This window comes from Pristiophorus japonicus, chromosome 5 (genome assembly GCF_044704955.1).
Source record: "Pristiophorus japonicus isolate sPriJap1 chromosome 5, sPriJap1.hap1, whole genome shotgun sequence".
Taxonomy (NCBI): domain Eukaryota; kingdom Metazoa; phylum Chordata; class Chondrichthyes; family Pristiophoridae; genus Pristiophorus; species Pristiophorus japonicus.
The window spans coordinates 137,750,228-137,764,221 of NC_091981.1; the positions used below are offsets into that span (position 1 = coordinate 137,750,228).

At 43.7% G+C, this 13,994-nt stretch overlaps 1 protein-coding gene across 1 annotated transcript in view; it reads right to left on the bottom strand.

Annotated features, from left to right (window-relative positions):
* Positions 1-13,994, bottom strand: part of LOC139264466 (histone deacetylase 9-like) — a 1,015,340-nt gene that overhangs the window by 336,757 nt on the left and 664,589 nt on the right. Inside the window, exon 16 of the mRNA XM_070880994.1 lies at positions 11,493-11,542. Within this exon, the coding sequence (XP_070737095.1) occupies positions 11,493-11,542 (50 nt within the window). The remainder of the gene's footprint in view (positions 1-11,492; positions 11,543-13,994) is intronic.

The following is a 13,994-nucleotide window of genomic DNA, read 5'->3' on the forward strand; positions in this document are numbered from 1 at the left end:
ACATTAATCTCTTGTGTGGGACCTTGTCGAAAGCCTTCTGAAAGTCCAAATATACCACATCAACTGGTTCTCCCTTGTCCACTCTACTGGAAACATCCTCAAAAAATTCCAGAAGATTTGTCAAGCATGATTTCCCTTTCACAAATCCATGCTGACTTGGACCTATCATATCACCTCTTTCCAAATGCACTGCTATGACATCCTTAATAATTGATTCCATCATTTTATCCACTACCGATGTCAGGCTGACCGGTCTATAATTCCCTGTTATCTCTCTCCCTCCTTTTTTAAAAAGTGGGGTTACATTGGCTACCCTCCACTCCATAGGAACTGATCCAGAGTCAATGGAATGTTGGAAAATGACTGTCAATGCATCCACTATTTCCAAGGCCACCTCCTTAAGTACTCTGGGATGCAGTCTATCAGGCCCTGGGGATTTATCGGCCTTCAATCCCATCAATTTCCCCAACACAATTTCCCGACTAATAAGGATTTCCCTCAGTTCCTCCTCCTTACTAGACCCTCCGACCCCTTTTATATCCGGAAGGTTGTTTGTGTCCTCCTCAGTGAATACCGAACCAAAGTACTTGTTCAATTGGTCCGCCATTTCTTTGTTCCCCGTTATGACTTCCCCTGATTCTGACTGCAGGGGACCTACGTTTGTCTTTACTAACCTTTTTCTCTTTACATATCTATAGAAACTTTTGCAATCCGTCTTAATGTTCCCTGCAAGCTTCTTCTCGTACTCCATTTTCCCTGCCCTAATCAAACCCTTTGTCCTCCTCTGCTGAGTTCTAAATTTCTCCCAGTCCCCGGGTTCGCTGCTATTTCTGGCCAATTTGTATGCCACTTCCTTGGCTTTAATACTATCCCTGATTTCCCTTGATAGCCATGGTTGAGCCACCTTCCCTTTTTTATTTTTACGCCAGACAGGAATGTACAATTGTTGTAGTTCATCCATGCGGTCTCTAAATGTCTGCCATTGCCCATCCACAGTCAACCCCTTCAGTATCATTCACCAATCTATCCTAGCCAATTCACGCCTCATACCTTCAAAGTTACCCTTTAAGTTCTGGACCATGGTCTCTGAATTAACTGTTTCATTCTCCATCCTAATGCAGAATTCCACCATATTATGGTCACTCTTCCCCAAGGGGTCTCGCACAACGAGATTGCTAATTAATCCTCTCTCATTACACAACACCCAGTCTAAGATGGCCTCCCCCCTAGTTGGTTTCTCGACATATTGGTCTAAAAAACCATCCCTTATGCACTCCAGGAAATCCTCCTCCACCGTATTGCTTCCAGTTTGGTTAACCCAATCTATGTGCATATTAAAGTCACCCATTCTAACTGCTGCACCTTTATTGCACGCACCCCTAATTTCATATTTGATGCCCTCCCCAACATCACTACTACTGTTTGGAGGTCTGTACACAACTCCCACTAACGTTTTTTGCCCTTTGGTATTCTGCAGCTCCACCCATATAGATTCCACATCATCCAAGCTAATGTCCTTCCGAACTATTGCCTTAATTTGCTCCTTAACCAGCAATGCTACCCCACCTCCTTTTCCTTTTATTCTATCTTTCCTGAATGTTGAATACCCCTGGATGTTGAGTTCCCAGCCCTGATCATCCTGGAGCCACGTCTCCATAATCCCAATCACATCATATTTGTTAACATCTATTTGCACAGTTAATTCATCCACCTTATTGCGGATATTCCTTGCATTAAGACACAAAGCCTTCAGGCTTGTTTTTTTAACACCCTTTGTCCTTTTAGAATTTTGCTGTACAGTGGCCCTTTTTGTTCTTTGCCTTGGGTTTCTCTGCCCTCCACTTTTCCTCATCTCCTTTCTGTCTTTTGCTTTTGCCTCCTTTTTGTTTCCCTCTGTCTCCCTGCATTGGTTCCCATCCCCCTGCCATATTAGTTTAAATCCTCCCCAACAGCACTAGCAAACACTCCCCCTAAGACATTGGTTCCAGTCCTGCCCAGGTGCAGACCGTCCGGTTTGTACTGGTCCCACCTCCCCCAGAACCGGTTCTAATGCCCCAGGAATTTGAATCCCTCCCTGCTGCACCACTGCTCAAGCCACGTATTCATCTGCGCTATCCTGCGATTCCTACTCTGACTATCATGTGGCACTGGTAGCAATCCCGAGATTACTACTTTTGAGGTCCTACTTTTTAATTTAGCTCCTAACTCCTTAAATTCGTTTCGTAGGACCTCATCCCTTTTTTTACCTATGTCGTTGGTACCAATGTGCACCACGACAACTGGCTGATCTCCCTCCCTTTTTAGAATGTCCTGCACCCGCTCCGAGACATCCTTGACCCTTGCACCAGGGAGGCAACATACCATCCTGGAGTCTCGGTTGCGGCCGCAGAAACGCCTATCTATTCCCTTTACAATTGAATCCCCTATCATTATCGCTCTCCCACTCTTTTTTCTGCCCTCCTGTGCAACAGAGCCAGTCACGGTGCCATGAACTTGGCTGCTGCTGCCCTCCCCTGATGAGTCATCCCCCTTAACAGTACCCAAAGCAGTGTATCTGTTTTGCAGGGGGATGACCACAGGGGACTCCTGCACTACCTTCCTTGCACTGTTCTTCCTGCTGGTCTTCCATTCCCTAGCTGGCTGTGGACCCTTCTCCTGCGGTAAGACCAACTCGCTACACGTGATACTCACGTCATTCTCAGCATCGTGGATGCTCCAGAGTGAATCCACCCGCAGCTCCAACTCCGCAACGCGGACCGTCAGAAGCTTGAGATGGATACACTTCCTGCAGATATAGTCGTCAGGGACACTGGTGTCGTCCCTGAGTTCCCACATGGTACAGGAGGAGCATAACACCCGACCGAGCTCTCCTGCCATGACTTAACCCTTAGATACACTTAAATTGGCAACAACAATGTTAAAAGTTACTCACTGTTATAGAAGAGAAAAAAGAAAAGAGAAAAACTACTCACCAATCACCAGCCAATCACTCACCCTCTTGGCTGTGACGTCATCTTTTGATTTCTTTCTACTTCTTTTTTGCCTTCTCTCCCCGCTGTAGCTGCACAGGTACGCCTCTCGCTGCCGCTGGGCCTTTAGAGGCCTCACCAACCACGCACTCCCACCTCTCGGACTGCCGCCGCCTCTCGCTGCCGCTGGGCCTTTAGAGGCCTCACCAACCACTCACTCCCGCCTCTCGGACTGCCGCCACCTCTCGCTGCCGCTGGGCCTTTATAGGCCTCACCAACCATGCACTCCCGCCTCTCGGACTGCCGCCGCCTCTCGCTGCCGCTGGGCCTTTATAGGCCTCACCAACCACGCACTCCCGCCTCTCGGACTGCCGCCACCTCTCGCTGCCGCTGAGCCTTTATAGGCCTCACCAACCATTCACTCCCACCTCTCGGACTGCTGCCGCCTCTCGCTGCCGCTGGGCCTTTATAGGCCTCACCAACCACGCACTCCCACCTCTCGGACTGCCGCCGCCTCTCGCTGCCGCTGAGCCTTTATAGGCCTCACCAACCACGCACTCCCGCCTCTCGGACTGCCGCCACCTCTCGCTGCCGCTGAGCCTTTATAGGCCTCACCAACCACGCACTCCCGCCTCTCGGACATGGGGAGCTTTTTTTATCAGAGTAAATAATATTTTTAGTTATGCACTCCAATTACTTAAATTGTAAATGTGACACATGTTGGTATCGTTGGTAGGCTTAATGTTACCCCTTATTTGCCATGAATGATCGTCACACATTATAAAGACTGCTTTTTGACATATTAAAAGATGTTTCTGCACTTCGATGTTTTCCCGATGAACCACGTGCAACTACCAGGGCCATTAAACAGAGCACTGTATTAAATGCACATAGTATGGTATAAGTGCTTTCACGACAGGCAGTGAAGTCCTCTTCATGCTTGTAGGCTGTATGTCTGCCCTTATGAACTGGCATATCTCTATGACCACCCCTTTTCGAAAGCACAGCCATCTAACGCACTGTGCCTCAGACAGGTGCAGGTATAGAAGCATAGAAATCTACAGCTCAGAAGGAGGCCATTTCGGCCCATCGTGTCCGCGCCGGCCGACAAAGAGTCACACGGGCCTCGATCAGCATCACTGAAGGTTACGTATAAACCTATGAACAATGAACAATAGCGGAAAGGTAAAGAGCATCCGGCCCAACCAGTCTGCCCCACACAACTGCGATAGCCCATGCATCGCAACATTTTACACTGCACCCCAACTGGAGTCATGCGATCTCCTGGGAGAGGCAAAAAAACAGGTAAAAACCCAGGCCAATTGGGGAAAGAAATCTGGGAAAATTCCTCTCCAACCCATCCAGGTGACCAAAACTAGTCCAGGAGATCATGCTGGCCGTATTCGATTCCCTGAAGTACATACCATCGTATCTGTGCCAGCTAACAAGAGGTTACCCAGTCTAATCCTACTTATGAGCTCTAGGTCCGTAACCCTGCAGGTTGAGGCACTTTGAGTGTCCATCCAAGCACCTTTTAAATGTGGTGAGGGTTTCTGCCTCTACCACCCTTCCAGGCAGTGAGTTCCAAACCCCCACAAACATTTGCGTGAAGAAGCTTCCCCTCAAATCACCTCTAAACCTTCCACCAATCACTTTAAAACTATGTCCCCTCTTAATTTACCCCTCCACCAATGGAAATAGGCCCTTGCCATCCACCATATCCAGGCCCCTCAAAATGTTATACACCTCAATGAGGTCTCCTCTCAGACTCCTCTTTTCCAAGAAGCACAAACCCAGCCTATCCAATCTGTCCTCATAGCTAAGATTCTCCATTCCAGGCAGCATCCTCGGAAATCTCCTCTGCACCCTCTCCAGTGCAGTCACATCCTTCCTATAATACGGCGACCAGAACTGCACACAATATTCCAGTTGCAGTTTAACACAATTTAAGTATAACCTCCCTGCTATTGTATTCTATGCCTCAGCCAATAAAGGCAAGCATTCCTTATGCCTTCTTAACCACCTATCCACCTGGCCTGCTATTTTTAGGGATCTGTGGACAAGCACTCCAAGGTCCCTTTGTTCATCAACAGTTCTAAGTGGCCTACCATTTAATGAGTGTACCCTTTCCTTATTAGCCCTCCTCAAATGCATTACCTCACACTTCACTGAATTAAATTCCATTTGCCATTGTTCTACCCACCTGACCAGTAGATTGATATTCTCCTGCAGTCCATGACTTTCCTCTTCATTACCAACCAAACAGCGAATTTTAGTGTCATCAGCAAATTTCTTAATCATACTTCCTATATTCAAATCTAGATCATTGATGTATACCACAAAAAGCAAGGGATCCAGTATGGAGCCCTGCAGAACCCCACTGGAAACATCCTTTCAGTCACAAAAACATCCATCAACCATTACACTTTGCTTCCTACCTCTAAGTCAATTTTGGATCCAACTTGCCATTTTGCCCTGGATCCTATGGGCTTTAACCTTTGTGACCAATCTGCCATGTGGAACCTTATCAAACGTTTTGCTAAAGTCCATATACACTACATCATATGCACTACCCTTATTGATCCTCCTGATTGCCACCTCGAAAAATTCAATCAGGTTAGTCAAACACGATCTTCCCTTAACAAATCCGGCTGACTGTCCCTGATCAATCCTTGCCTTTCTAAATGTAGATTTATCCTATCCTTCACGATTTTTCCAATAATTTTCCCACTACTGAGGTTAGGCTGACAGGCCTATAATTACTCGACCTATCCCTTTTTCTCTTCTTAAACAAGGGTACCACATTAGCAGTCCTCCAGTCCTCCAGCACCATGCCTAAATTCAAAGAGGACTGGGGGACTATCCATTTTCAAAGCTGCTAAACCCTTAATACCTCCTCTCTCATTATGTTTATTTCATCCAGAATTTCAGGCTCCTCCTCGATAGCAGTATCTGCATTGTCCCTTTCTTTTGTGAAAACAGATGCAAAGTATTCATTAAGAACCATACCAACATCTTCCGCCTCCACACAAAGATTACCCTCATGGTCTCTAATAGGTCCTACCCGTTCTTTAGTTATCCTCTTGCTCTTAATATATTTGTAAAACCTCTTTGGGTTTTCCTTAATTTTACTTCCTAAGAATTTTTCATGCTCTCTTTTAGCATTCATAATATCCTTTTTAATTTTACCTCTGAACTTTCTATATTCCTCCAGAGAGTCTACACTATTAACCCATTTGTATAGGACATACTCTTCCCTTTTTTTTATCGTCCCGTGTAAGTCCCCAGGCATCAAGGAGGCTCTAGAATTGTTAGTCCCACCCTTTTTCTTCAAGGGCACATATTTGGCCTGAGCCCTCCAGATCTCCTCCTTAAATGCCTCCCACTGTTCCGACACTGATTTACCTTCAAGTAGCTGTTTCTAGTCCACTGTGGCCAAATCACTCCTCAACTTAATAAAGTCAGCTTTTCCCGAATTTGGAACTTTTATTCGTGGTGTATCATAGAAAACAGAGAAACATAGAAAATAGGTGCAGGAGTAGGCCATTCGGCCCTTCGAGCCTGCACCACCATTCAATATGATCATGGCTGATCATGTAAGTTTAGTATCCCATTCCTGTTTTTTTTTCTGTACCCCTTGATCCCTTTAGCCGTAAGGGCCACATCTAACTCCCTTTTGAATATATCTAATGAGCTAGCCTCAACAACTTTCTGTGGTAGAGAATTCCACAGGTTCACAATTCTCTGAGTGAAGAAGTATCTCCTCATCTCGGTCCTAAATGGCTTATTTTATGTCTTGGATAAAGAGTCAGACGAGATACTGCAAGCTCAAGTAGGTGTGACCGTAGTCCTTTCTTACAGATCTTAGAGTGCCTCTCCAGCCTGTGAGGCCTCCTTATATACAAGTGCTCCCAAGGGGATAAGCCCTCTGGTGGTTAGACATGGTAATTACAGATTTACATACATAACAACACTCCCTCCATCCCCCCCCGCCCAAAGTCAAAAGTATAACTCTTTACAATGTGAGTCAACCCGTCTAATAAGGATATCCTACAGTTCCTCATTCTCACTAGATCCTCGGTCCCTTACTATTTCTGGAAGGTTATTTGTGTCTTCCTTCGTGTAGACAGAACCAAAGTATTTGTTCAATTGATCTGCCATTTCTTTGTTCCCCATTATAAATTCACCTGATTCTGACTGCATGGGATCTACATTTGTCTTCACTAATCTTTTTCTCTTCACATATCTATAGAAGCTTTTGCAGTCAGTTTTTATGTTCCCTGCAAGCTTACTCTCATACTCTATTTTCCCCCTCCTAATTAAACCCTTAGTCCTCTGCTGAATTCTAAATTTCTCCCAGTCGTCAGGTTTGCTGCATTTTCTGGCCAATTTATATGCCTCTTCCTTGGATTTAACACTATCCCTAATTTCCCTTGTTAACCATGGTTGAGCCTTCTTCCCCGTTTTATTTTTATGCCAGACAGGGTCCAGGTGATCCTTAAATGTCTGCCGTTGCCTATTCACCATCAACCCTTTAAGTATCATTCGCTAGTCTATCCTAGCCAATTCACATCTCATACCATCGAAGTTACCTTTCTTTAAGGACCCTAGTCTCTGAATTACCTGTGTCACTCTCCATCTTAATGAAGAATTCTACCATATTATGGTCACTCTTCACCAAGGGGCCTCACACAACAAGATTGCTAATTAATCCTCTCTCATTACACAACACCCAGTCTAGGATGGCCAGCTCTCCTGTTAGTTCCTCGACATATTGGTCTAGTAAACCATCCCTTATACACTCCAGAAAATCCTCCTCAACCGTATTGCTACCAGTTTGATTAGCCCAATCTATATGTAGATTAAAGTCACCCATGATAACTTCTGTACCTATATTGCACGCATCCCTAATTTCCTGTTTGCTGCCATCCCCAACCTCATTATTACTGTTTGGTGATCTGTACACAATTCCCACTAGCGTTTTCTGCCTTTTGGTGTTCCGCAGTTCTATCCATACAGATTCCAAAACATGCAAGCTAATGTCCTTCCTTACTATTGCGTTAATCTCTTCTTTAACCAGAAATGCTACCCCACCTCCTTTTCTTTTTTGTCTATCCTTCCTGAATATTGAACACCCCTGGATGTTGAGTTCCCAGCCATGGTCACCCTGGAGCCATGTCTCCGTAATCCCAATTACATCATATCCGTTAACAGCTATCTGTGCAGTTAATTCATCCACCTTATTATGAATGCTCCTCGCATTGAGACACAGAGTCTTCAGGCTTTTTTTTTTAACACTCTTTTTCCTTTTAGAATTACGTTTTAATGTGGCCCTTTTTGATTTTTGCCTTTGATTTCTCTGCCTTCCACTTTTCCTTATTTCCTTTCTACCTTTAGCTTCTGCCCCCATTTTACTTCCCTCAATCTCCCTGAATAGATTCCCATCCTCCTGCCGTATTAGTTTAAACCCTCCCCAACAGCACTAGCAAGCACTCCCCCTAGGACATTGGTTCCAGTCCTGCCCACGTGCAGACCATCTAGTTTGTACTGGTCCCACCTCCCCCAGAACCGGTTCCAATGTCCCAGGAATTTGAATCCCTCCCTCTTGCACTATTCCACAAGCCACATATTCATCTTAACTATCCTGCTATTTCTACTCTGACTAGCACGTGGCACTGGTAGCAATCCTGAGATTACTACCTTTGAGGTCCTGCTTTTTAATTTAACTCCTAGCTCCCTAAATTCAGCATATAGGACCTCATCCCATTTTTTTACCTATATCGTTGGTACCTATATGCACCACGACAACTGGCTGTTCACCCTTCCCCTCTAGAATGCCCTGCAGCCGCTCCTTATCTATAACTACCTTGAATCTGACTGAATTATGGTCACTGGCACCCAAGTGCTCTCCTACTGATACCCCTTCCACCTGCCCAGCTTCATCCTCCAAATCTAAATCCAGACGTACTCCCTTCCATATTGGGCTTGTTACATGTTGACTAAAAAAGTTCTCTTGAATGCATTTTAAGAATTCTGCACCCTCTATACCCTTCACACTATATTTATCCCAATCAATATTAGGATAGTTGAAATCCCCTACTATTACTGCCCTATGGTTTTTGGACTTCACAGAAATTTGCCTACCTATTTGCTCTTCTATCTCCCTCCCACTATAATACACACCCAGCAGTGTGATCACCCTTTTTTTATTTTTCAGTTTGACCCATATTGCCTCATTTGATGATCCCTCTAGCATATTATCCCTCCTCACAATTGTAATAGTTTATTTAATCAATACTGCGACCACTCCTCCCTTTTTATCCCCCTCTCTGTCTTGTCCAAAAATCCTGTAACCAGGAATATTTAGCTGCCAAACCTGCCTCTCTTTCAGCCACGTCTCTGTAATGACTATAATATCATACTCCCAAGTGTCTTACCTGTGCTCTCAGCTCATCCACTGTATTCGTTATACTCCTTGCATTGAAGTATATACCATTTAGCACAGGGAAGATCTCCTTGATTATTACTTACTAACCCTTGTTTTCTCTGTCTTACAGATTCACTTTCTACGTTCTTGTATTAGTGCTGTTCCCTGAAAGCTCGTGGCGGGGGAGGGGTGGGGTGGGGGTAAATGCCTCCTCCACATAAGTCTGCGAGCTCTTTGATTGCACTGATAATGCTTCTCAATAAGCCTTCTCCCAGGTCTCTGCTCCATAGAAAAGCAGCCAGCAATAATGGCGGAGAGAGCATCGGCCCCATTCTTTTTAATGTCCCTAAATGTCCTTGAAAACGAAGTATAAACTCACAAAAAGCTCAAAGTTTAAAACACAGCTTACCCTCCAAATGCTTTCATTCACTGAACTGTAGCTCCGTTTTTCAAGATGGCGGCATTAGCACCGGTTTCATCATGAATCCGACCTGGTAAGACTTCCATTTTTGGGCGCTTTTTTTCACGCCATTTAAAAATGATGGTATTGGAAAATTTTTCAAAAACGGCAGTATTGGAGCGTTTGACGCCAGGTGACATCACAAAAATGGTCCACAAAAATGGCAGACAGTATTTTTTACTGCCGGCGGTAAACCGCTGACCAATATTGCAATATGACAGAAAAAAATTTTAACGATAAGAAAAACATGAAAAAATGGCGGTAACATGGGCGCAAACCTAGCCAATTTCTAACCCATGGAGTCTTTTTATTCTACAACTATATCTAATAAAGGCTGTAAGTAACAAAGAAAAACTTGAAAATGTAGAAATATCAAATAGAAAAAGAAAAAGTTAAAATGTTCAGCATGTCCAACAGCTCCGGCCAAAGAATTTCTACCTGTCTTTTCTCTTTTCAGGTGCTGAGAGACTCGCTATGTATTTCCAATTGTCACTGGTTTTAGTCACATGTTATAGTATTTTTTTTAAAGAGTTGTACGGCAAAAATGTTTATTGTTCTAACCGCATTCTCGAAGACACACTTTGACAAAGTGTTTTGCATCACAAAGGCTTTAAGCTTTCAAATGTATTTTCTCATTCAATTGGTGCAACAAGCTTTGTTTCAGTACAATTTGCGGTCTCTAATCTAGAAATTAGGATGTTATAATTTTTGGCATCAGTAATCACTCCACAAATATTCAGGCCAGCAACTAGTAGGACTCAAAGCCACAGACATTGGCATAAGTTGAAATAGTCGTAAATTGCTAGTATAGTGGCAATTTTGAATCATTCCAGCCACAGAGCGAATGAGAAGGCTTACAGCAATTACTGCTGCACATCATTCATTTTAATATGTGTTGTTTGCAACATCACCAAATGATGGTATTCCCATTCATTTTTATATATTTTTTCTGATATCTCCCATCTCCTCACAGGACAATTATTACACAAGAAGTATTTGTGGGCTTGTATCATTTCCTGCAGCATGTCCCACTCCAATTTACCACAGGATGCTTTATTATCCTTATTTTTGGGGGGGGGTGGGGTGCAGTCTAGAAGTCAGAATTAAAATTCCAGAAGAGTTTTATTATATCTTCAGGATGAGTCACTAAGAGCTTTATTTTTATTGCTGTTGTAAGATATATCACAAGACAAATATTTCCACTAGTTTGTAAATCATCAGTGCATTGACTGCTACTTCCTGTTTGGTGAATGGTGAGGTCAGCCCTCCAGTTCTATTAAAGGGGGGGAAAAAACAAGGAAAGCACTGCTTTACGACATGTTTTTGAGTTACTGTTGCAACACTAAGGTCAGGGGCTTCCTTACGATTTAATGTAAGAGGATATTTGTAAAGAATAATAGAAAAGACAGCACAACGTGTCACACAGAGGGTGCACAAGTGATGTCTTTTCCATCTGGGGTTAAATATTCAAGAACATTGTTTCAGTGACTCATTGAGAAACCAGTGTTTTGCTTGAGAATAGTTGAGGGAATTCTCCAGCTGTCAGACTTTAATGAAAGCCCGACTAAGACTTAATACAGTGCACAGAATTAAAAAAAACCTAACATATAGAATGAACAGCAAAAGTTATACTTACTCCAAGACCCCCACAAGGGAGAGCAGTGAAGACATTTTGCGTGACAGATCCTAGGTGAGGAAGGAAAAGAATAAGTACAGTCTTAATTGTTGCTGGTTGAGTTTTGCATTCTTTAAATTTTCGAAGCCAAGTTCCATGTCATAAACAGAGGAAACTTGGTGGAATAGCACGGAGTACAGAAAACATTCAAGTCTGCATAACCTCACAAGACGTTCATTTCAAGGTTGAGTTAATATGGAATATTTTCTGTTCATTTCACAGATGCCCATTACACATTTGTTTATATCGTAAGACCAGCACACCATTGGGATTTAAAACTAAAGCTTTCATTCCAATTTTCTCCCTTCCTCGCCTGAAGGAGCTGATTTATAGTAACATAGGCCTGGATTTTCCTCTTGTTGGTGGAGTAACTGTGAGGCAGAACATCGACTCATCACTTTGGACCAATTTTCCTCGGTCAAGGCTATTTAGGTATTTAATGTGGGTTCCTGGCAGGATAGCTGCCACCAAGATGGAGTCCACCACAGCAAATCCTCCAGCACCTGAAAAGGCGGAGAGGTTTTAAAGGGGGCAGAAGCGTCCCAAAGAGGTGGACTAAAAAAATTATTTTAGGTCTCAGCCTAGTTTGTGGTTTAAAAGGTAGGTGTTTGGGGCATATATAGGAGGGGAGGCTATTATTAGGTTCTGTCCCTGCATGTATAAACTTAGGAGGCTCAACACTTCTAATCCAGGGTCTACCATCGCCCGTCTCTTGGATATCCTGGCACTAGCAGGAGCAGGAAAATAGAAGTTGGGGCAGGAACTTTGTGGACTGCCTCAAAGTCTGATTTTGCCTCATTAACCATCACTGTCCCACACAAATGTGGGTGGGATAATGGATAATGGAGGAAAGTCCAGCCATTCAGTCTGATGGAGTCAGTTGCCCTTCATGAAATGTAGACAGAAAGTGATTGCTTGACCACAGGTTATCACAGCCACATCCGATCTTGTTCGCCCCTGACGTCCATACACATCTCCTTTCCAGTAGGGCTCACTGGATAGTAATCAGAAGCAGGAATCATGGTGGATTTTTTTTACTCTTCTAACCCTGGGGCACTGATGCTCATATATTACTGCCCCACTGGAGATTAGCTAAATCAGGACTGGCCAGCAATCCTTATCTATATGACTGAGCTCCACATTGTGCAATGCATGTACCAAGCATTGGGGAATCTGTGCTTTTACTCATGGTCATTTTCTTTTCATTTTCTCACCTGGTACGCATTTCTACTATCCTGCATTAGCAGAATCCAAGTAACCGGCACACCACTATAATCAGTAGATTCTCAGGTGATTTTCAGGACCTTAAATCCATTTATAGCTGAGCACATTATTATTAACATTTTTATTCTGTAAGTGTCCTAAGGGATAATTTTAACTTTTACTGATGGCGTAAACCGGGCGCTTTCAGATCAGCCAATCATTATACATTCAACTGATTTTTCATTCCGTTGAAGTCATTTGACAGGAAAATTGGACAGGTTGTTTAATGGCCGGCTGATCTAATATCGCCCATTTCCACCATACCTGAAAGTTAAAATTACCCCCATATGCTTTTGAAAGTCAAGCTTCATCTCACTTAATTTAACATATTATTGATTTATCAAATCTTTTCCCAACACTTTTCAATCTATACACTTGGGTCCTTTGAAATATATTTATGCTTGGGGTCACCAGACACCAGAGGGCGCTACTGTCAGATGTCATGCAGACAATGCAGGAAGTCAGATCTTGTACTTATCCGAAGTGTGAATAAAAGAGATCGGGCACACACCCGACGGGAATTGATAATAACAGGACTCTTGTGTTATTACATTGACGACGAGGTAAACTAAGAACTTTGCGATTTACAATGGGCACTATTGGAATTCTGCACTTATTCGTGGATGGCGAGGATTGGGCAGATTTTGTCGACTGCCTGGATCAATGTTTTGTTGCCAACAAAAAGGAGGGGGAGGCTGATGCATCCGTGGTCAGAAGGTTTATGGCATCATGAAGAAACTTCTCTCGCCTTTACGTCCAACTGCCAAGTCTTACGAGGAATTGTGTGATTTGGTGCATGACCATCTAAAGCCGAAGGAAGGAATCATCATCTTATGCTATTGCTTCTACATGCATGTCCATGCTGAGGGCCAGGACATGTCAGGATTCGTCGCTGACCTACGACGTCTTGCTGAATTGTGTAAGTTCAGGAACACGTTGGAATACATGTTGAGAGACTTTTTCGTGATAGGCATCAACCATGATGTGAATCTTCGGAAGTTATTGGCCGAAGAGAAACTGGACTTGAAAAAGGCCATGTGATTTCCCAGGCATGCATGATAACTGAAGAGAACTTGAGGCAGATATCATCAAAAGGTCGGAGCTCCACGGCAGGCTTGTCAGGTACTGTAACCAAGATTGTTTCGTCTTTTGGCAAAGCTGCTCATGGCAGGGCCAAGTCAACTGTTTATGTGAAACCTG